General features: G+C 34.1%; 2 protein-coding genes and 1 pseudogene across 3 annotated transcripts; 2 read left to right on the top strand and 1 right to left on the bottom strand.

The window, feature by feature from the left end:
- Positions 1–147: 147 nt before the first annotated feature.
- Positions 148–8,880, bottom strand: LOC18610587 (Helicase protein with RING/U-box domain-containing protein). Of its 2 annotated transcripts, none has more exons than XM_018116116.2 (16): positions 8,592–8,880; positions 8,233–8,331; positions 7,011–8,128; positions 6,529–6,651; positions 6,372–6,445; positions 5,353–5,416; positions 5,112–5,258; positions 4,891–4,976; positions 4,120–4,189; positions 3,246–3,377; positions 2,684–2,914; positions 1,835–1,939; positions 1,593–1,745; positions 913–1,001; positions 732–812; positions 148–629 (listed from the first exon to the last, which is right to left on the bottom strand). In XM_018116116.2, exons 1-16 carry the CDS (start codon positions 8,635–8,637, stop codon positions 557–559), a joined length of 2,691 nt encoding a protein of 896 aa, XP_017971605.1. In that variant the 5' UTR covers positions 8,638–8,880; the 3' UTR covers positions 148–556. The 2 variants fall into 2 exon arrangements, with proteins under 2 accessions (XP_017971605.1, XP_017971606.1); XM_018116117.2 differs by having other exon boundaries at positions 8,233–8,328.
- A 5,586-nt stretch (positions 8,881–14,466) lies between these two features.
- Positions 14,467–18,753, top strand: LOC18610586 (L-ascorbate oxidase homolog). The gene is made up of 8 exons (XM_018116602.2): positions 14,467–14,979; positions 15,065–15,174; positions 15,857–16,127; positions 16,266–16,368; positions 16,454–16,799; positions 17,089–17,454; positions 17,624–17,702; positions 18,281–18,753. The coding sequence occupies exons 1-8, from the start codon at positions 14,836–14,838 to the stop codon at positions 18,482–18,484; spliced, it is 1,623 nt and encodes a 540-aa protein (XP_017972091.2). The 5' UTR covers positions 14,467–14,835; the 3' UTR covers positions 18,485–18,753.
- Positions 18,754–19,844: 1,091 nt separating this feature from the next.
- On the top strand, positions 19,845–21,168 carry LOC108660733 (uncharacterized; annotated as a pseudogene).
- The last annotated feature ends 966 nt before the right edge of the window (positions 21,169–22,134 follow it).

Genomic DNA, 22,134 nt, shown 5'->3' with positions numbered 1-22,134 from the left:
ACATCTCTGAGTTATTCGCCTGTTGCCTTCACACTACCAACGTAGTTGAAAAACAGCTTAGCATTCGACTTGATTTTATATTTTCTTTTTCAAATTCTGTTTTTAGTTTTTGGGTTTGGGAAACATAATTACCAAACAAGGCATGTATTTACAAAAACAAAAACAAAAATTTTCCTTTTCTTTTTGCTCTTTTTCGTCCAACCCTTGACAGATTAAGAGCAAAATCATAACCGTCACATCACTTGTAACAATTCGACTCTCCTGCAGTACTACATTAACTCATAATATAAAAACAAAATGAAAGAACCAAGGACACCCGGAGATATTTTGCCTCTTCAATCTAGTCTTAAATCTTATCTTTACACAAAGAAAACCACTAGTTTTACTTGCTACATACATAGTCACCAGAAACTGAAATTCTGACATCTGCTACTTTTACTTTTAAACAAACAATCCACCTCAGAAAACCAACACTTGACAAGCAATATTCACATCACCACTTGAACAAGAGTTACAAGTTTACAGCTGCAACAACACAACTTTGCTTCATCCCAGCTCAAGTCACAAATAGAAATCTCATGTCTGCCTCTGTCAATTTTCCTAGAGCCTCTGTAGAGCCACCCACAGTCCTATAACCATTAGAAACAAAAGAATAGCATTGATCAAATTGCCAAAATGTTCTATATCAGTTTGACAAGTAAAGTTTGCTTCAAATTTAAATTGATTCATACCCTTCAAATACTAATTCCTTCTTCTCTTGCAGCTTTAAAATCCTCTCCTCTATTGTGTTCTCAATAACAAATCTCACAATCCTATACCAGAAGGATGCGTTAGTCCCATTAACACAAAAGAGAAATGAACCTAGCTAATAATTCCATAGAATCTTTGAGGACCAAAGGGGAGAAGCTCAACCTTATTGGTTTACACTGGCCAATTCGGTGAATTCTATCTTGTGCTTGACGCTCCACAGCTGGGTTCCACCAAGGGTCCATCAAGAAAACCTAAACAGGTTCAAAGATGACGCCATTCTAAGAACATAGAAAATGTTTACAACCGAATACCATTCCAAACCACCTTCCCCAGCCCTCGGCTGCCCTTTCCTACCTTTTTCCCAATCAATAAGATAAACTACATACATACCTCCAGACGAGAATGAAGTAGAAACCAAGACAAATTTAAATAAATCAAATAACAGAAATATCTGTGTCAAATAAATTTGGACAGAAAAGTGCCCTAGTCAATTTTCTCCTTATTCATAGATGGTGGAAGATGACTTGTATGGAAGAAAGGGTGTTAATATGAGGATTAATGAAGGTTTGAGATGATAACTTATAAAGAGAACCAAAAACCAACTAAAAATTTGAGTTTTAATCAGCAAAGAAATGGAGCCTATGCAACTTAATAGAATTTCAAGCAATACTACTTTAGTATTCATTTTTGACCATAGTCAAGAATCTGAAAGTAGGAAATTATTAACTGCAAAAAATGCAATTCCAGCTAAGAGAAGGAAATGAAATAAATTGCTTTTGCAAATGGATCCCACCAAATATCAGAGATATAATTGGATGACCTAAAGAGAGGATATTGCTTACATGTGATGCCACTGTAAGATTGAGGGCGACACCTCCAGCTTTCAAACTCATGAGAAAAATCTTGCAATCTGGATCCTCAGTAAATCTCTTTATTGCAGCATCTCTTGCAGCCATGGACATGCTCCCTACTAATTGAACACAGTTTATGCCAGACTGCAAAACAGGCCACTATATCACAATTACATCTTTTTAATCTACAGAAAGAACTAAAATAGAGTTTTTTCCATTCTCATTTTAGAAACCTTATGGAGGGAGTAATTTATGAGATCCAAGAAAGACGTGAATTGGCTGAAAACAATTCCTTTGGCAGAACCATCCCTCTCCACCATCAAACTAATTTCTTCCCTCTAAAATCAAGCAAACCCAGTCAGCAGAGAGAATCAAGAGATGGAACTATAAACAATATGGATATGCCATACAATACAGAGGCAAATTTCCAGTCCGCTCATGGTAATGATCACAGTCAAACTAAAAGTAATAACAATGACAACAACAATAATAATTCGAAAAGCATGTCTTCTAAATGCAGTGACCTAAATCAGTTTACATGATCAGACCAAGACACTTTACTATTATAGCTGCTTCATTCATGCCATTGAATATGGTATTACCTATTCCTTTCATGTATCTTTCTCATTGTTATCATCCATTCACCTTGACATAAGAATTCAGCTGCTTCTAGTTTCTAGAACGAGTAGCACATAACATTGCAGTGAATTTATAAGCGATATATAGAATTACTGAAGCATGACAAGACAGACCAGATTGATGCTCAAATACTAGCTTTGCAATTTCAATCAAAACATAGTTTACACATAAAGCCACTGGAAATTAGAATTTGCAGAAGAATTTTGAATTTCAAAAACACAAGCCAAATGGGAACTCCAAACCTACTGTTGAAAGGCCTTAAAAGGATTTTTTTTTTTTTAAACTCTTAACCAATCAGTAAAGTCATGCCAAAAAATGATAAATGACAGATATAAAATAGCCATAAACAACTCTTCTAGATAATGCAAACTGATGGTTGAGCAACATAGAGTAGAATTCTAGCAACTTCTTTTTCAATTCAAGAGAATTCCAATAAAACATACCAAAGCCTCTATTTTTGTGCTTGTCTGAAAATCATTTAGTTGTATTCTGTTTAGAATACTTGAGGATTTAAACCCCTTCAGTGTTGTTCTGCTAGACTGCCCTCCAGCATCTGCTTTTGTGGTCAGATCAACAGTGAGTAATCTTGAGCACGATGGGCATGAGACTTGTCCCAAGGAGGCAGAAAAATCAATCAGACAAGCCTTGCAAAAGACATGTGCACATGCAGTAACCTGAAACAATTAGAACTAGGCACTTCAAACCAAAAGTAAAGGAAAGATACATCTTCTGCCAACTTTTTCACTTAATTGGATGTTCAAAAGTATCACAGAGATGGAGAGTGTATAAATCAGTTTTATAGAAATAGAATCAATCTGTAGCAATTATTTTGTTCCTATCCTTTAAAGTGACTTCTCATTCTTACGACTTGCTCAAACATGACCATGGATGAGTCAATTAGTATAACTGTTTTGAGCTTGTATAAAAGTTACATGCTTTTAAAGCCAAGAAGAAGAACTACAGGAATAAAAGTACTAAAAAGAACAAACAGAAAGTGCAACTCACCACTGGCTCTTCTGTAGGGTCATGGCAAATGCCACATACTTGTTCATCATTATTCTTATCACTGTTTACTATGCTTCCAGCCCTTTGTGAAGCAGTACTCGAATATACCACAAGGTAAGGATGATCAACAGCCTATAATTTTGCACAAGATATTATAAACATCAATTGGAAAGATCAGTATACAATTCTGACTGTTGTTTTCCTTTTTCTCTATCATTTTCTAAAAATGAAGTCCTATTCTCTTAGGGGATTTTGCTATGGGTAATAAGGGTGATAGGAGTGATGCAACTAGCAGTGATAGGATCATCAGTTTGGTATTGTCTTAAGTGATAATAACTAGCTAATGAACCTCCATCACCCCTTTCAACAGTATCACTCCTTGAAAGGGTGACCATAACACCTTCAAAAACATCATTGATATAATATCATCCCTTCATAATAATTGTTAGACAAAATTTATCTTATTATATCAATAATTAAATATATAATTATAAAATAAATAAAACTACTACAGCTTAATAAATATGATTATAATGTTTATTTTTTGATATACAATAAAAATATCTCTTAATATTCACACATACAGACACACACAATATACATAAACACAAAAATATTTAGGGAGAATACAAATAAATATATATGTTGTACATTTAATTATTTGTTATATATATATATATATATATACATGTTATTATGCACATTTTATTAGACTATCAGATCCAATATTCTATTCTTGTTGGTGATCATACCAAGTTTCAAGTTGATTCAATATGAATAATTGTTTCATTAACACCACAAAAAAATTGAATTGAAAATATACACAGTACAAGAAAGAATATTTCGTCTATTGAAGTGATACAAATATGTTCACCTGCCGCAAGCGAGTGAGGAGGTCAAAAATATGAGCATAATTATTCATTACAGTTCCTGCTTGAACATATCTGCAAAGAAGCGGCAGAAAAAAATACAGCCATTTTTAAGAAAGATCAGCAACTTCTTGAGTTGCTAGCAAAATGTAAAATGCAAAGCACAAAATATAATACCATACAAAGAAAGCCACATTCCAATGCTTAAATACCTAAAACAACATTAAAAGTGTAGCTTAAACTAGATTTTTCATATCATTAATAAAAACATGAACTGGCCCAATTTTGAGGTAATGGGAAATTTAACAGCAATGACCAATGTCTTGAATAGATAGATGATACCTTAACAAAATAGTCAAAATTAAAGCAAATCAAACTTCCAACATCCAAACGAAAAACACCTATCACAACATAAGGCACAGTACAATAAAAGATGGACAGAAATGGTTCAGCAAAAAGCTAGCTAGCTATAGTAAATAAGCTAACAAATCCAAATTATTTGTACCCCTCCCTCCCTTTAGAGAAAAAAGAATGAGTTAGTAGTCAAAACCTTGGAAAGTAAAGGTATCAGTAGACAACAAAGTTCAGTGGTTATATGAGCAACCCAATCCTAGTTAATTAGGGTTCCTTTATCTTATCTTTTCAACAGCATTTCAAGTATTTCTGAGAATTCAATATCTATTTTTTTCAACTAAGAGTTTTGTAAAAGGTACTTATGTAGGTACTTCCTTCAACCAATTCAATAATCAAAAGCTAAAGAGTAATAAGGAACTCACGTGTTAAATTGTGCCTGACTCTCACTGTACAAGGATTCATAATAGTCAGTTTCTTTAATATCCATGGTATCCCGCCTCAATGAAACCTGCAGGAAGAGGGCATTGGCAGCAGAACAATATCAACAATTTTAAGAACAAACAGAACTTCATCAGATGCGTGTGTTTGGGTGTGTATTATTGCAATTCACATGTGAGAGCATGCATGTATAAAGAACACTTACAATTCTTGGAGGAAGAGCCAGATCAGCAGCCCTGCCTTTCTTGGTACGTCTTAAGACAATGTTTTTCAAAATTTTGTGTTTTAGCAATATCATAGCTCTTTTTCCAATCTCACCATTGCCGCATTGTTGTATTGGCGTAGCCACATACTAAGCAGATTTAAAGATATTTCAGAGTAAAAATGCCTGTAAGAAATTATCACAACCAACACTATATGATAATGTAAAGAGTTGCAGAGCTCACCTTATTCCACCAACAAAAGTGCCTCACAGAATTATGGGGGCAGTTCGAACATTGTGTTGAAGAACTGTAAAAATGTCATCAGATTCTTAATATTGTAAATAACAATATAAAGAATTTAAGCGTTCCCATTGCAAAACTGAAATTGCATAACCAAGGGAAAATAGATACAAGCCAACCAAAGTGGCACTACTACCCAAGATGCATCAAAAAGGAACCATCATACATGAGAATCACTTATGTTGGCTTACCTAAGTAGGTACCTAAACTGAATGTGAAATGCCGCAAAGAAATGATATGTAAAAAACATCCCAGCAACTACTAAAAGGACAATCTGTACAATGACAATCAACCTCTATAGCACCAGATCCTAGTATTAGAAAATGGACTATATGTACAATTCTTATACTGCTGGTTTAAAAAAGCTACATGTTAGAAGAAGAAAGCAAGAAATAGTCAAACGTACATATTTAGCCAAAAGTGTCACCACTTCAATCGTTTCAGAATTACCAAAACACAATTATATCTCATATATAGCCAATTCAATCAATCAATCATGCACCATATTAAAAGGTCACCAAAGTTATAGTCAATTCCCACTAGGGTCACCAATTTTTAATTTGTACCAATCACATAATCTAACTAAAAGATTGTATCAACTTTGGTCACTCCATCAATCACCATTAAAATCCATTGATAGAATGCTGAAGTGGATCCCATATCAGCATCGACGTCAGGTTAGGAACCGCTTGTTTTGCTTTTTCTTCGGTGTTTCTCTCTTTGTTTTTCTTAACTTTTCCAGCAAGCTTTGAACATCTTTTCTTTCCAAACTTTCTACCTCCCTTCCTTTCTTCTCCTAACCTATGCCCACTGTTAGTGATATTCTGGCATTGATACTGGTTTTTGTCCAACACAAGTCCTCATATTTTCCCTTGGGCTGAAGGGTATTAGGAGAAATATCACTGTCGTGGATTTGAGTTTGGAGGAAGCTACTTTAAAGCTAAGGATTCCATTCACCATACCTATAATCAAGAGTTCTGCAGTCACAATCTTTGCACAAGTAATAGGAGTATGGAACTATTTGCAAGAAGCGAACCTGTGGAAATGCAATAGAAAACATATAAGACTCAAAACAGAAACTTGACATTACAATTCAATTTCTAGACAAATGTTACTTACCAGAGAGTACAGTTCTCCAACACGGTTCTGAAGTGGAGTGCCACTCAAAGCCCATTTGTATAAGGACTCCAAAGTAAGAACAGCCTTTGCAGTATTACAACGTCTATCTTTCACAAAATGAGCCTATGTGGGAAAAATTAAGAATAGTTGTTAATTAACAACATTAATGCTAAAATTAAAATTTTCTTCCCTTAATGGAAAGCTGCAATTGATATCAACCAGCAGAAGAAGTGTGTCACCCATTTCATGAGGTAGGTAAATCCACAAAAAAAAAGGGATCTGATATGTCAGGAATTCAGGTGGATTATTAATCTTGAGATGAAACTCCCATTATTTGATTTCAAAATGTTAAACAAAGTCTAATGAAGAAATGAAGAAAAAGATTAAATATATTCCTAATAATAAATAGATAATTATGCTATAATGACTGTGTAGTTCAATTCAATTTAGACAGAATCTCTCCATGACTCGTGTCAACTCACCTCATCCAAGATGATGCGTTCCCACTTCACAGAGTGGAGAAGTGATTTTCCTTGAGGCAAGCTATGTTCTACGCCTGCAAAAGTGTCATCAAACTCAAAGTCTAAGTCTTTGTCTTCCTCATTATGCTTGGACTTCTTCTTGCCAGCTCCCTTTCTCATATCAGTCTCATAATTACTAGTATGTTCTCTATCTGACTTAAACACAGATTTCGATTTCTTCCTCTCTTGCTTAGACTGCTTTTCTGTTTTCACAGCATCAGGCCCACAATAATATTTCAGGTGAACTGACAGCTTCTTTTGATAAAATGACTTCCCACAGTATGGGCATTTCTCCTTAGGAGGCATCATGTATTTCCTATACTCAGCCTCAACAATAGAATATGTTGTTATAACAAAATCATAATCTAAGAACTGTTTAATATTTTTCCCTCTATTGGTGCCATGGTAAACCAGCACCTTGGTGCTTCCCCTTGAAGTAAACCGATCAATCTCACTTACCCACTGACTCACAGCAACCACGGGACAAATAACAAGGGTGCCTCGAATCATGGGCAAATCTGTTGATGAACTTGGGGTTAGTGATGATCCATTGGGTTCAGCGATTGTACGAAGGAGTTCCCGTTTGGCAAGGACAAGCGCTATCGCTTGAATGGTCTTCCCCATTCCCATCTCATCTGCAAGGATTCCCCCTTTGGTAGCAGAGTCTTCCTGTTTCAGAGCCCAGGCCAACCATTCCTTTTGGTACCTCAACAAAGGAATAATTAAATCAGGTGATGCCTCCGAAGTCTCAGTTATTACTGCATTCTGTTGATCCAAATCAACATCAGCCGTCAAATTCTCATCAATCCATTTTTCGTGTTCTTGTTCCCAAACTTCCCACATTAACAGTGGCCCAGACCTTGCCTTCTTCTTTTTCCTTTTTACATTATTTCTCTTTTTTCTGCTTGACACATAAAAGTCATAATCGCCTTCATTTTGCTCGGTCGATTGCTGTTCTGCATTGCTTCTGTTTGTTGAAGGCTCGGCAAAATCAGAAACGGTGATAGGAGCAAATGCCAGATGCGAGACGGCAGTGGCTGTCATTGGCTTATGATTTAAGTCAAAAATCTCCACTTCTCCTACAAAATGTACTCGTTTGATCGTATTTCACAAATACAATTGACTACAAAAACAACCAAAAGGAAAAAAGATTTCTTATCTGATTATCGGGCAAAGTAAGTACCTTGATCAGAGTCGGAAGAAGGCACATAGATTTCTTGGTCAGAGAGATCGTCCAACTGGATAAAATCATCGGCTTTGTCAGAGCTATCACTGGGTTCTTCTGTTTCAAAATTAACAAACTTATCAAATAATAATAACAATTAATATAAAAGATGTTAGGCCCAAGAAACCAAAATGAATCGGCAAACCCTAAAAGAATTTGAAAGAAAGTGTTGAAAATTTTATCTTCACCATCGATTTCAGAAGCAAAGATGAGAAAAATTATTAAAGATAGAAATCATTAAAGTGTGCAAAAGCAGAATTGAGTTTTCCAGCAACCCTAACAAAGGGAAAAGAAAAAGTCGAGTGCAGTTGCTTTACCATTGCTAGCGGGATTGGAGGTCCTTTTACGCGGTCGAAGCTGCATTTTGCAACTTGCAGGGAATTGAAAGTGCAAGTGCAAGAGCAAGGGAAGGATCTGACTGGAGTCGATCAAGAAATTTGATCTTTACTCTTCGATATTTTGTTTGTATACTTAGGGAGCGTTTGGGATTGGGCGGCGGGAAAGTGGCCTGTCGTTAGCATAATAGCCAAACGGCGGGAAAGCCCTGGTCCTAGTCACCCTCGCATCTTTTTTCTTTCTCTCTTTTCTTTGCATTTGCCACGAAGGGAGCTTCCACGCTAGTGACTAAAACCTTTATAACTTAATATTTTGGCATTATAAAAATTTATTAATTTATAAAAATATTTTTTATATTTTTTAAATATTAAATTTAACACATATATTATATATTGTGATTATATAAATATTACTTAATTATCAAAATTACGAATTATTATTATTTTATGTATTTGTTTAACAAAAAATAAATTTATGAATGTAATTAATCTTATTATATAAAAATCATAAATCTATTTGTTTTTAAGACAAACTAAAATTAGATTCAATGTATATTTAATTAATATACTTTATAAACATTAAGTCATATAAAAAATCTATAAAAAACACATTCAGTATCACAAGTGGTAAAACTAAATTGATTGTATCAAAGCTGTAAAGAAATCAATAATGACGGATGACATGTATAACGTATTATGTGAGTACAATATAAAAAATTCAAATTGCATCCAAAAGCAATAATTATATTATATAATTTTCTCTTGTAATACGAGAACATTACACTAAAACTTCTTAATATACTAAGAAAAAATAGAGATGAGATTTAAGGATGAATTTAAAAAAGAAACAAATAACCTTAGAATCATATTTTAAAAAAACCTCCTAATTGAGTCATATATATATATAATTTTGATGTATAAGGAGATTATTAGTTTATATATCAAATGAAACTTATATGTTTTTTTAAAAATATATTATCTCATAAACTTAACGAATTATTAATTTACCATATTAGTCTTAAGTTGGGACTGAGCAAAAATATTATTTAATCAAAATTATTAATTTATCAAATTTTAATTTATAAAAGTTTTACTGTAATTAGTTAATTATAATCATATGAAAAATTTATTAAATATAAATAGTTAAATTTTTATTTTTTACAATTATAATTAACTAATCACATTTCTTAATGATGCAAAATCTTACAAAATATTATAGAAATGATAGATGTAACGTAAATTTTTATCGTGATTTAATAATTGAAAGATTTGCCTTTGAAATGTTCCAACCAAGTACTATTTTTTTTCACATGAATACTTATTTTTATTTATATTAAATAATAAATATATATGTTTTTAATATATAAATTTTGAAACTTTGTAATATTAATTTATAAATTATTCAATACTAGTACGATTAAACAAAATTTTAATCAACATCCCTTTTTATTTTTAATTTTTGATCCCATGCATTGCACGTGTATTAAAATACAATTAATTTATATAATAAAATAAACATAAAATAATTATATTAAAAAAAAGATAAAATTATTTTAAATTATTATGAGAATATAACTTAAAAGAAAAAATAAAGATAACTTGAAAAAACAATTAAAGGAAAGAAAGAAAGTATTTAGAGAGAGAGAGAGAGAAGAGATCTTATTGAAATGTGTGTTTACAAATGAACTGATAAAGCCTATTTATAAGTAAATAACTCTCTTATCTCAATAAAATTTATAAGATGAAAATAACACTTAAGGATTAGATGAATTAAATCCTAATACAATCTAATTTACATTAAATCTAGATATAAATAAAATAAATGAATATTCATAAAACTCCCTCTTGAATGTCCATTATATTAAGAATATGTTTCGTTAAAACTTTATAAGGAAAAAACTTAATAGGAAAAAAATCCGAACGAAAGAAAAAGAGTACATAATTCTTTTCAAAAATACGCTTTTGAAATACTATATCATTAAAAACCTTATCAAGAAAAACCCAGTAAGAAAAACTTTGATGAAGGAAAAAAGTACAGTGTGTATTTTACTGCCCCTAAATACTACATTATTTAAGATCTTTAAAACGACGCATTCCGATTTGTTGTACTAACTTCTCAAATGTTGCAATATGAAAGACTTTAGTAAACAAATTTGCTAGATTGTCATTTGAATGAATTTGTTGAACTCTAATATCACCATTTTCTTAGAGATCATAAGTGAAGAAGAATTTTGGTGAAATATGTTTTGTTCAATTGCCTTTAATGTATCATTCTTTTAACTGTACTATGCAAGTAGTATTATCCTCATATAATGTTGTTGGAATTTCTTTCTTGGTTGACAAACCACACGTTTCTTGAATATGTTAAGTTACAAATCTTAACTAGATACATTCACGACTTGTCACATGAATTGCTAAAATTTTTGCATGGTTAGAAGAAGTAACAACTATAATTTGTTTTATAAAACGCCATGAAATAGTCGTACCTCTCTATGTGAATAAGTAACTTGTCTAGGATCGAGCTTTGTGTGGATCTGATAAATATCCTGTATCTGCATAACCAATTAAATATGATTTTAATGCATTTGAATAATATAAACTTAAATCCATTATTCCTCAGAAATTTCAAAATATATGTTTAATTCCATTCCAATGGATGTGCTTTGTCCACCTAAAATAGTTTTAGCACTTTTGCTATATAATTAGATTGATGGACAAAAATTCTATTTATCAATTGTTTAATCTGAAGACCCAAACAAAATTTTATTTTTTCAAAATCTTTCATCTCAAATTATTTTTTTAACTAATTCACAATTTTTGATAACTCTTTAGAAGTTCCAATAATATTTAGATCATCAACACAAACAACAATTATCACAAATTCAGATCCGAATCTTTTTATAAAAATACATGGGCATATAGGATTATTTTTATAACCTTCTTTCAATAAATATTCACTAGGACAATTATACCACATATGTTTAAATTATTTTAATCCATATAAAAATTTATTTAATTTAATCGAATAAATCTCTCAGGAATTCAAATTTTGTACTTCAAGCAACTCATTTTTTTATGGTTCCATCTTTTTCCCATCATGACATAATTTATTGAGATTTTTTCATTTTCATTGATTTCATGTACTTGAATTTTTTCTAACATTATGTCACTTCTAGAGTTTTTGTTTTCTTTTTTTAACCATCTTGAATATTTGCTTCTTTTTTTAAGAGGATTTTTATCTTTAGAACTAATTGGTCTCCCATGTTTTTGGTGTCTTAAACTAATTAGCAATAGCAAATTATCCTACATTAATTCTGATTGGAGCATTTGCAATTGGAATATGAGATTTAGTTACTTTTTTTGGGTTAGAAAATGCATCTGGCAACTGATTTTCTATATTTTACAAATGAATTATTTTTAGAATTTTTTGTTCACATTAATTTGTGTGAAGATCAAAAGTAGATAATGATAATGTATTTTAAGATATTTTCCTTTTCAACTGCTTATTTTCTCCCCCTAATGTTGAAAAAATTATTTTATCAAAATGACAATTAACAAACCTTGCAATGAATTAATCTCCTGTAAAGGATTTAAATATTTAATTATAAATGGAGATTCATATATAATATATATTCATAACCTCCTTTGAAGACCCATTTTTATGCATTGTGGTGGAGCAATTGGAACATATACCTCACATCAAAAAATTCTTAAATAGGAAATATTTGGTTCCTCACCATAAACTAATTGTATAATGGAGAATTTATGAGAACTTGTTGGTTTGATGCATACAAGTGCTGCTGCATGCAAAATGGCATGTCTCTAAATAGAAATTGGAAGTTTGGATTTCATAAGTAATGACCTTGCAATCAGTTTAAAACGTTTGATAAACAATTCTACTAGATCGTTTTGTGTATGAACATGACCAACAGATTGTTCAACATTTATTCCAATTAACATACAATATTCATTAAAAACTTGAGATGTAAATTCACCAACATTGTTAATAAGAATTATCTTGATTGCAAAATTAGAAAAATGTGCTTGCAAACGAATTATTTGTGTAAGTAATCAAGCAAATGTCAAATTGCAAGTTGATAATAAGCACACATATGACTATTTTGTAAATGCATCGATTAAAACTATAAAATATCTAAATGGTTCATGATGGATGTATGAATTCACATATAACCCTAAATATGTTTCAAAAACGTAAAGAATTCAATCTCAACTTTAACTGGTGATAGCCTTATAATTTATTTATCTTGAGAGCAAAAAACACATGACGATTTTATTAGATTGAAAAATCTTTTGATTTTTCAATAAATGATCATATTAATTATTAATAATTTTTTGCATTATTATTGATCTAGGATGGTCTAACCGATTATACTAAACATTAAAATCATTAGTAAACTTCTGGTTTAATATAACATAAGTTTCAATTATCTTAATTTTTGTGTAATACATTCCAAAGGATAAAGCAAATAATTTTTTCAATACACACTTTTTACCCAATATAATAGATGTAATATAAAGGTATTCAGTATCTTTTTCATTCGTTGTCTTAATATGATATCCATTCAAACGAATATCTTTAAAACTTAATAAGTTTCTTTGAGATTTAGTAGAAAATAATATATTTTTTATTATAAACTTTGTTCTTTTAGGTAGTAAAATATTGGCTCTTCCGGAGCTTTCAATTACTCTTGTACTACTAGATATTGTATTGAGATTAGTTTCTTCTATTGTCAAGTTAAAAAATATTTTTTATCTTTAAATAATATGTGTGCTATAGCAATGTCTGCTAGATATATATTTACATTATAGATCTTGGATCTAATAATAAGAATATCCATATTTTTCTTTAATAAAAAAAGATATAATTATTATGACAACCTCTTCCATATCCATAATTATAATTATTAAATGATATTATATTTATTTCAGGGAATGGATGGATTCATGACCATAACCATAATTATTAAATGAAGTTGCATTTATTTTAGGGAATGGACAAATTTATAATTTTTTATTAGTAGCTCGTTTGTCACATTCATGATTTTTCATTGATATAATAGCAAATTTACTTTCCAGTCAAGAGACAAAATATAATATATACTACATGATATTCATATTAAGGTTGATTTTTAAGAAATAAAATAATAAAAGAGATATTAAGTCACTTATTTGATTTGTTATAATCAAAAATTAAAAACTAATCCATTGAAATCCTTTTAAAATGTGGAAATGATGAAAACAAAATAATACCGACACTTATTTGAGTTACTAAAATTAGAAATCAAAACCCAATTATTGAAATCTTTTTAAAGCTTGAAAATAATGAAAACAAAATAATACAAAAATTTGAGTGATTAGAAAATCGAGCTGACGTCTTATGAAAATATAACTTAAAAGAACAAATAAAGATACATTGAAAGAATAATTGAAGAGAAAAAATAAAGTATTTAGAAATAGAATTTTTTTTATTGAAGTGTGTATTTACAAATAAACTAAAATCTATTTATAGGCAAATAATCTTAAAATAAAAATAACACATTAGAATTAAATAGATTAAATCTTAATCTAATCTAATTTATATCAAATTTAGATATAAATAATATAAATAGATATTGTCAAAAATATTCTGAATCAAATTAAAAAATATAAAATAGTAAAAATATACTTTAGTTTTTTATTCATTATCTTGACCTGGCCGCCGCAAGTTGGTAATGAATATTGGAACGGAACGAGGTTCACTTGGTAATCCTCGCGTCACATAGCTCAAGGGACGCGGTATTGGAGTGAGGACAGGACACATTTTTTCAAAGACACTGCAGCTGCGCAGAAGCAGTACAGCTCATACACCAATGGCTTCTGCTTAGATAAAGGGTCATTAAACTCAGTTTCACTCATCTCACCAGCATCTTTTAACAGGGTGGGTGGAGGTTCTACAGTAGTACCAAAAAGAATTTCCTTGCAAGAATCCTTTCAACTCTATCTTGGATCTTCTCTATGCCCACCGACAAAGCTTCAACACTAAAGCAAAAGAGAAAAAGAGAACAACTAAAGTTCAGACAGACAGATAGATACCAGTAGTACATAAAATATAGATAATAAATAAAGCCTTCCTTACAGGAACAAGGTAGGGAGTGTTCTTTTCCTGCCATTTTCTCCTCCTTCTCAAAAATCAATCCCACTGAACTTGCTGGCAAAGGGAATAGAAATGGGAGATTATAGGGGAGTAAGAGTATCTTGTTTTATGTTGGTGATGCTGCTTGTAAGCTGCACCAATGGAGAAGACGCATACAGGTTCTTTACTTGGAATGTCACCTATGGTGATATCTACCCTCTTGGAGTGAAACAACAGGTTCTGTTTATCCTTTTACTTTTTCTTATTGTTAATTTCTATTTCTCAAATTTGTATACTGAAGTTGGGATACATGTGATGGCAGGGGATTCTGATAAACGGCCAATTTCCGGGGCCACAAATTGAATCCGTGACCAACGAGAACTTGATCATTAATGTTTTCAATAGCTTGGATCAACCCTTTCTAATCTCTTGGTTGGTTTCCTAGATCTATTTTATTTTGTGCAGGCAATGTTGCACTGCACAACAATGGTGCTGGCTCCTTTACTTTTTTTTTTTTCCTCTGTCGTGAACGACAAGTACAGCACATCACATTTTCTTTATTTGATTTAGGGAGAAGGAAACTCAAATCCATCTCTCTCGACCCTTTCTGTTCTCTTGGTTGGTTTGCTAGATCTATTGCACTACACAACAATGCGACTTGTTCCTTACTTTTCTTTTGTGTTTTTTCCTCTGTCACAGGTATAGGACATCACTCTTTTTTTCGTTTTTCTATTTAAGAGAAAGAAATTCCAATCTCTTGTAAAAGGATATTGACCAAGATGCTAGCATGCGAAGAGTGCATTACTATTTAGTGATATATTAACTCTTTTTTCTTAACTGGGGGTATATTAGGCAACCAAACTTCTGGGGGTAAGGTGCCCAGGTTTATTCTGACAGATTAGCCCATGGGGTTGGGTTGGACCATGATTCAGCCTGGCCCATCCCCGATTTCTTTTCTCATAGTTTTTCTTTATTTTATGACTGTTTTGAATCGTGTATGTGAACGGAAATGGATGCTTTAACTGCTTTTGACTGCATTGCTATTAGGTGAACCATGTTTGTAACACAGATTCAACTGTAAGATTGAGCTTGATGCCCTACAATTCTTGTTCAGGAATGGCGTGCAACAAAGAAGAAATTCATGGCAGGACGGAGTGTACGGTACCAACTGTCCCATCCCTCCTGGGGGGAACTTCACCTACACTCTTCAAGTGAAGGATCAGATAGGCAGCTACTTTTACTTCCCATCTCTTGCCTTGCATAAGGCAGCAGGAGGATATGGTGGCTTCAGAATTCTTAGCCGCTCTGTTATTCCTGTTCCTTTCCCACCTCCTGCTGCTGATTACACCATTTTGGCAGGTGACTGGTACAAGAAAAACCATACTGTAAGTTTAAATTCTATTGCTCTTTTCACGATTTGACATTGTGCATTCATAACTAGTCTAGTAAGAACATGCACAAAACATAAACGATGAATGTCATGCTTATAATCTTAATTAGTTGCTTTGCTTGGAATTCTACAGGACTTGAAAGCAATTTTAGATAGCGGTAGTGATCTTCCCTTCCCTGATGGTCTACTTATCAATGGTCGTGGTGCAAATGGATACACATTTACTGTTGATCAAGGTAAGCGATCATGACAGTTCTTTAAGTTCATTATTCTTCACATAGTCCTAAAACTTATAGAATGATCCTCTGAACTTGTGAGCAGGCAAGACTTACAGGTTTCGCATATCCAATGTTGGGCTTACAACATCCATCAATTTCAGAATCCAGGGGCACAAATTGCTGTTAGTAGAGGTTGAAGGAACTCACACACTACAAAACACTTATGATTCCCTTGATATTCACTTGGGGCAATCCTACTCTGTGTTGGTTACTGCTGATCAACCGGCACAAGATTACTACATTGTTGCCTCAACCCGTTTCACCTCCCAGGTGCTTGCCACAACAGCAGTTCTTCATTATAGTAACTCAGCAGGAACCGTTTCTGGTCCTCTTCCCGGGGGCCCTACTACTCAAATTGATTGGTCTCTTGAACAAGCCCGTTCTATCAGGTTTTGAACAACTTCAATTTTTTTGTTTTCTATCAACCATTGCATTGCATCCAGGCAATAAAGTATTAGAGTTGCTCGTCTCTCCCTTGCTGGCAATTCCTCTGTTACTATTGAGTTCCTGGAATGAGTAAGCCAAAATTATCCATTCTTCTGGATACCGTGCCATTATAATAAAACCATACGATTTCTTCAGTCTTGGTAGGATAGCAAATCCATCTATTAGTACTTGTTTAAGCTGATCAGTGATCAGAAGTTCTCATTAATTTTGTTATGGCATATATCAAACTAGGCGGAACCTCACAGCTAGTGGACCAAGACCGAATCCTCAAGGCTCATACCACTATGGACTGATCAACACCACACGTACAATTAGACTTGCAAGCTCTGCTTCTATTATCAATGGCAAGCAGAGGTATGCTGTCAACAGTGTTTCCTTCATCCCAGCTGACACCCCACTTAAACTTGCTGACTACTTCAACATCTCTGGAGTATTTTCCCTTGGAAGCATTCCAGTTGGTCCGACTGGAGGTGGCGCTTACCTCCAAACTTCTGTCATGGCTGCTGATTTTAGAGGTTATACTGAGATTGTTTTTGAGAATCCAGAAGACACTCTGCAATCATGGCACATTGATGGTCACAACTTCTTTGTTGTGGGGTAAGTGTGTCAAGCTCAATAATTGCGATTTTGCTTCAGTGAACTGCTGATTTTGCTCCATCCATGCAATAGACATATTCTCCAAACAAACTTGTTTTGAACTGTAGTGAGGGGTAAGATCATCTCTATTTTACAGAACCTATAATTTTTTACATTTTGAGTCATGCAGGATGGATGGGGGTCAGTGGACGCCTGCAAGCAGGTTAACTTACAACTTGAGAGACACAATTTCGCGTTGCACTGTTCAGGTAAAGTAAGGAATGTTAAATTAACTTTTAAAAGCACATAAACTATACTTGCAATTTCATTTCGGTGACTTTAGAAAATAGAATTGGAACAGCATCCATCAGTTTCTTTTTGCTATAAATATATGACAACCACTGTTTCCTTTATCGGATTTTTTTTTCCCTTTCACCTAGGGGATCGAAAATTCAAGATAAGAGCTATTAGTTTCAGTAAGGCTCCATTGGTTTTTACTTCTTTTGCATCAAAACGTAAACGCAAGAAAAAACCATCTAGCAGAAGCCAACAGTATAATTGATATTGCAGCCTCCTAATCTATTATCAAGTAACACACCTTTTTAATTTCTCATTGTTCAGCATTCTCTTCGGAAGCTAAGTAACACCTTAAATTTGTTCTCAATCTTCGAATCTTGTCAAGATAGTTTCCTCATCTATTATCTTGTAACATGCAACTTTACCATCATTCTTCAGCATTCTCTTCTGACTTCTAAACAGTATTTTATAAATGTTGACAATGTTTGGATCTTGTCAAGATATATATATATATAAAGAAGCATTCTCAAGTTCTTCCATGTAAACACAGGTGTATCCAAAGTCATGGACTGCAGTTTATATGCCTTTGGATAATGTGGGGATGTGGAACGTAAGATCAGAGAATTGGGCTCGCCAATACCTAGGCCAGCAATTCTATCTCCGCGTCTACTCCCCTGCAAAATCATGGAGGGATGAATATCCAATCCCAAGGAATGCTCTTCTATGTGGTCGGGCGGTAGGACAACGCACGTGAAGCAAAAATGATTGATTGAAGAGGAACTGTCACAACTCATGATTCCGCAGTGGCTCGGCCGGAGGAGACAAGATATATCTGTAGACTGTATTGTATTGTATTGTATCGTTAACGGTGCTCTAACAATTAGGCAAGGCTTAACTCGAGCCATGCACCTTCATCTTATACTTGACTGGTTCAGTTTTTTGTTTCGCATTAGGGGATTGTTGTCATTACAGAAATGATCATCCTTTTTGTTATGTGAATTTAAAACAACCTGAGTTCTATAACTTAGTCAGAGTAGTGCTTTATTTATTCCTCGATTTAACTTGCTTCATGTTGTCCGTTTTCATCTAAAAAATCTCAAGAGTATTGTACACATCTATAAATATTCATTGCGGATCATCATGCATTCTTAATGTAAGATTTGGGGTGTCGATACATATATAGCAGAAAAACCAACTGTCTGCTATTTGCTATGTTGGTTTATATGTCACTATTTCAACCGAGGAAACTCCTGTTTGTTCGCTCGGTGCACAGAATTGTTTGCAGCCATGCATATTCGATTTTCCCCCTTCTCAGCAATCACGTTGAGTTAAATACAGACTTGAGGAAAAACTCAATATACCATCCATATGACAAATATGAATGATAAGCTACATTTTCACTTCATTAATATTGGTCATTGTTAGGCAGAGTTATGCTTGGAGTCGTTGGAAATATATATATATATATTATTCGGTCCACTGAGTTAAATATTGCTTTCACGAGTCAAACATTTAAAATATTTTTTATTATTTCAATGTTAATTAAATTGAATGATCAAAATATTGTTGAACTATTAACTCGAAATCTTGAATAAGTCATTGTCGGGTATGATTTTGATAACTTTGATAAAGTCACCACATTATCAATCACCATCCTCTGCATCAACTAATTAAATTGGAAAAAAATGGTTCTGAATTCCAATGTGCACTCACTTGCAGTGCGAAAACCTAAATTCTAGGTACGACTGCATAAATGCTGGTAGTTTTTAAATGTTGGCGGAGTTGACTAGCTGGCACTTGGACATATCTGAATGGGCAAGGCCTCCTTATACTTAATCACTGGATATTGCTTGCAATGCATTTCCACCTACACGCATGCGTGCATGGCTAAATTTCTTCCCAAAGAGAATCAACAAAAAACTGATATATATGTATATATATATATATATATATAGAGAGAGAGAGAGAGAGAGAGAGAGAGAGAGAGATGTGATGTTATTAGTAATCAGTAGCTAATAATAACTATGAAAATGCTTAAACTATCTTTTAGCAGATAATTTATGAGTTTTTGCTTCAACATTTATGGTGGCGTCGTGGTGTAAAACCCTGAAAACATGAATAATTGTGCTCAAAAGTTACAAGACCTAGATATTATGTATGCAATTGCGATGCTAGACGACCTCCAGTCGGCTCTATCTGACCATTCAAGTAGTCTCTTTGACTTTGGTTTTGACATTAATGTTCTAGCCAGTCCCCCAACGGCTCCAACGTGTCACAAAAATGCACCCATTACTGCCTGCTTGTGGGGCACTGCAACTTGTCTAGTGGATGAACCTTATATAAGCTCACTTTTTAAACAAGCGAGAGCAAGCTGAGGGATTAGCAGATCAGTCTCAAACAGATAGGAAAAAAGAAAAATGGTTTGCTTTCATTCTCCTTTCATTCTGCATTGTGCTTCATATAAGTGCAATTGCTTTTGGTGATGACAAGGTTGACAAAGTTAGATTTCGAGATGATAATTGTAGATGGGGTCCAAGGCGTTGTGGTGGTCGATTTAGTGGTCGTGGGCCATCGTTTGGTGGTGGACATGGAGGAGGTGGTGGTGGTGGGATTGGAGGTTGTTCAGGTCATGGTGGGGGATTTGGAGTAGGAGGTGGAGTAGGAGTTGGTGCTGAAGGCGGTTTTAGTGGTGGTGGAGGTGGAGGTGTTGGGGGTGGTTCAAGGCATGGTGGAGGTTTTGGAGCTAGAGGTGGAGTAGGTGGTGGAGCAGCAGGAGCTGTTGGAGTTGGAGGAGGGGCAGGAGGAGGATGAGAAGGTGGTGGTGGTGGTGGTGGTGGTGGTTCAGGCCATGGTGGGGGCTTTGGAGTTGGAGGAGGGTGGTGGTGGTGGTTCAGGCCATGGTGGGGGCTTTGGAGTTGGTGGAGGGGTAAGTGGCAGAATTGGTGGTTCTGCTGAAGGAGGTGGAAGTGGGGGAGGAGGAAGAGGAGGCGGGGGTGGAGTAGGTGGAGCCTCTGGCCACGGAGGTGAATTTGGAACAGGTGGTGGAATAGGAGGTGGGGCTGCAGGAGGTGGTGGAAGAGGAGGAGGAAGAGGAGGTAGTGGTGGTGGCGGTGGGCTAAGTGGTGGGTCTGGTCATGGTGGAGGTTTTGGAGTTGGTGGTGGTGCAAATGGTGATCGAGGCGTAGGCAGTCATGGTGGAGGATTCGGAGTTGGAATTGGAATTGGTGTTGGAGTTGGAGTTAGAGTTGGTGTTGGTGCTGGCGCTGGCGCTGGCCAAGGCTCAAGCATTGGTTCTGGTAGCAGTGGAGGTGGTGGTGGCAGAACATGAGAGTTTTTTTCTTTGGAAATATAAATTACGTTTGTATTGCAAAGCAAAAAGATGTCTTCATGGCATGTATACAACTTAGTTTGTTTTTGTTAGAGAATGTCCATAAGATAAACTCCTATCAGTAGGAAATTCAAAAATTATGGAAGATCAAATAGTTAGTCAACGTACTCAGCCTTGCCAGCAAGTTTAATCTCTCCACGAATCTCTTTTGCTCTTGTTACAACAACCTCCACAATTTTATTACTATTTTATCTTGTAATAGCCTTTTCTTATATTTAGGACTCTTTTAAAAATGCAGATAAACCTGTACTACTTTATATATATATATATATATACAACAAAAATTATTCAAATTATTCAATCTTGTCATGGTATCAAAGCCTCATCTCTAACGAGCTTTTTTTTTTTTTTTGACTAAAATGGCTTATGATTCGTCTACTGATAGCTCATCAATTGTTGCTGATTCTTCCAATCCTACCAAAAATTTAATAACAATTAATGCTATCGCTCAATTGCCTCTCAAACTCACGTCACTTAATTATGTCTCATGGAAGGCTCAATTTAATGCTTTTTTGTTTGGCTTGGATCTTCTTGGGTATCTTGATGGCAACTTTCCCTATCCTTCTACAACAGTGGTTTAGAATGGTAAAACAGTTTCAAATCTAGATTATCTTCCATGGCGTCGTCAAGATCAACTGCTTTTACATGCAATCTTTGCCTCTCTAAGTGAGGGGGTCATTCCACTTGTTTCCTCTACCAAAACCAGCCAAGAAGCTTGGACCCGTCTCTCCTGTCTCTATTCCAAGAGATTGACTACTCATATTATTCATCTCAAGGACAAGCTTACTTCAATTACTCGTGGATCTCTTTTTGTCACTGACTTTTTTATTTCCATTAAACAGATTACAGACGAACTAACTGTTCTTGGTGATCCACCAAGTGATGCTGACCTTCTTGTTTACACCACTCGTGGTCTTGGTCTTGCCTACAAGGAACTTATCACTGCCATGAGGACTCGAGACACTGTTGTTCCATTCAAAGAATTATTTGATAAAATCATTGATCATGAAACTTTC

Source organism: Theobroma cacao, chromosome 2, assembly GCF_053813885.1.
Source record: "Theobroma cacao isolate CCN51 chromosome 2, ASM5381388v1, whole genome shotgun sequence".
Classification (NCBI taxonomy): domain Eukaryota; kingdom Viridiplantae; phylum Streptophyta; class Magnoliopsida; order Malvales; family Malvaceae; genus Theobroma; species Theobroma cacao.
Note: the sequence above shows the minus strand (reverse complement) of the source record. Positions and strands in the feature narration are given on the sequence as shown.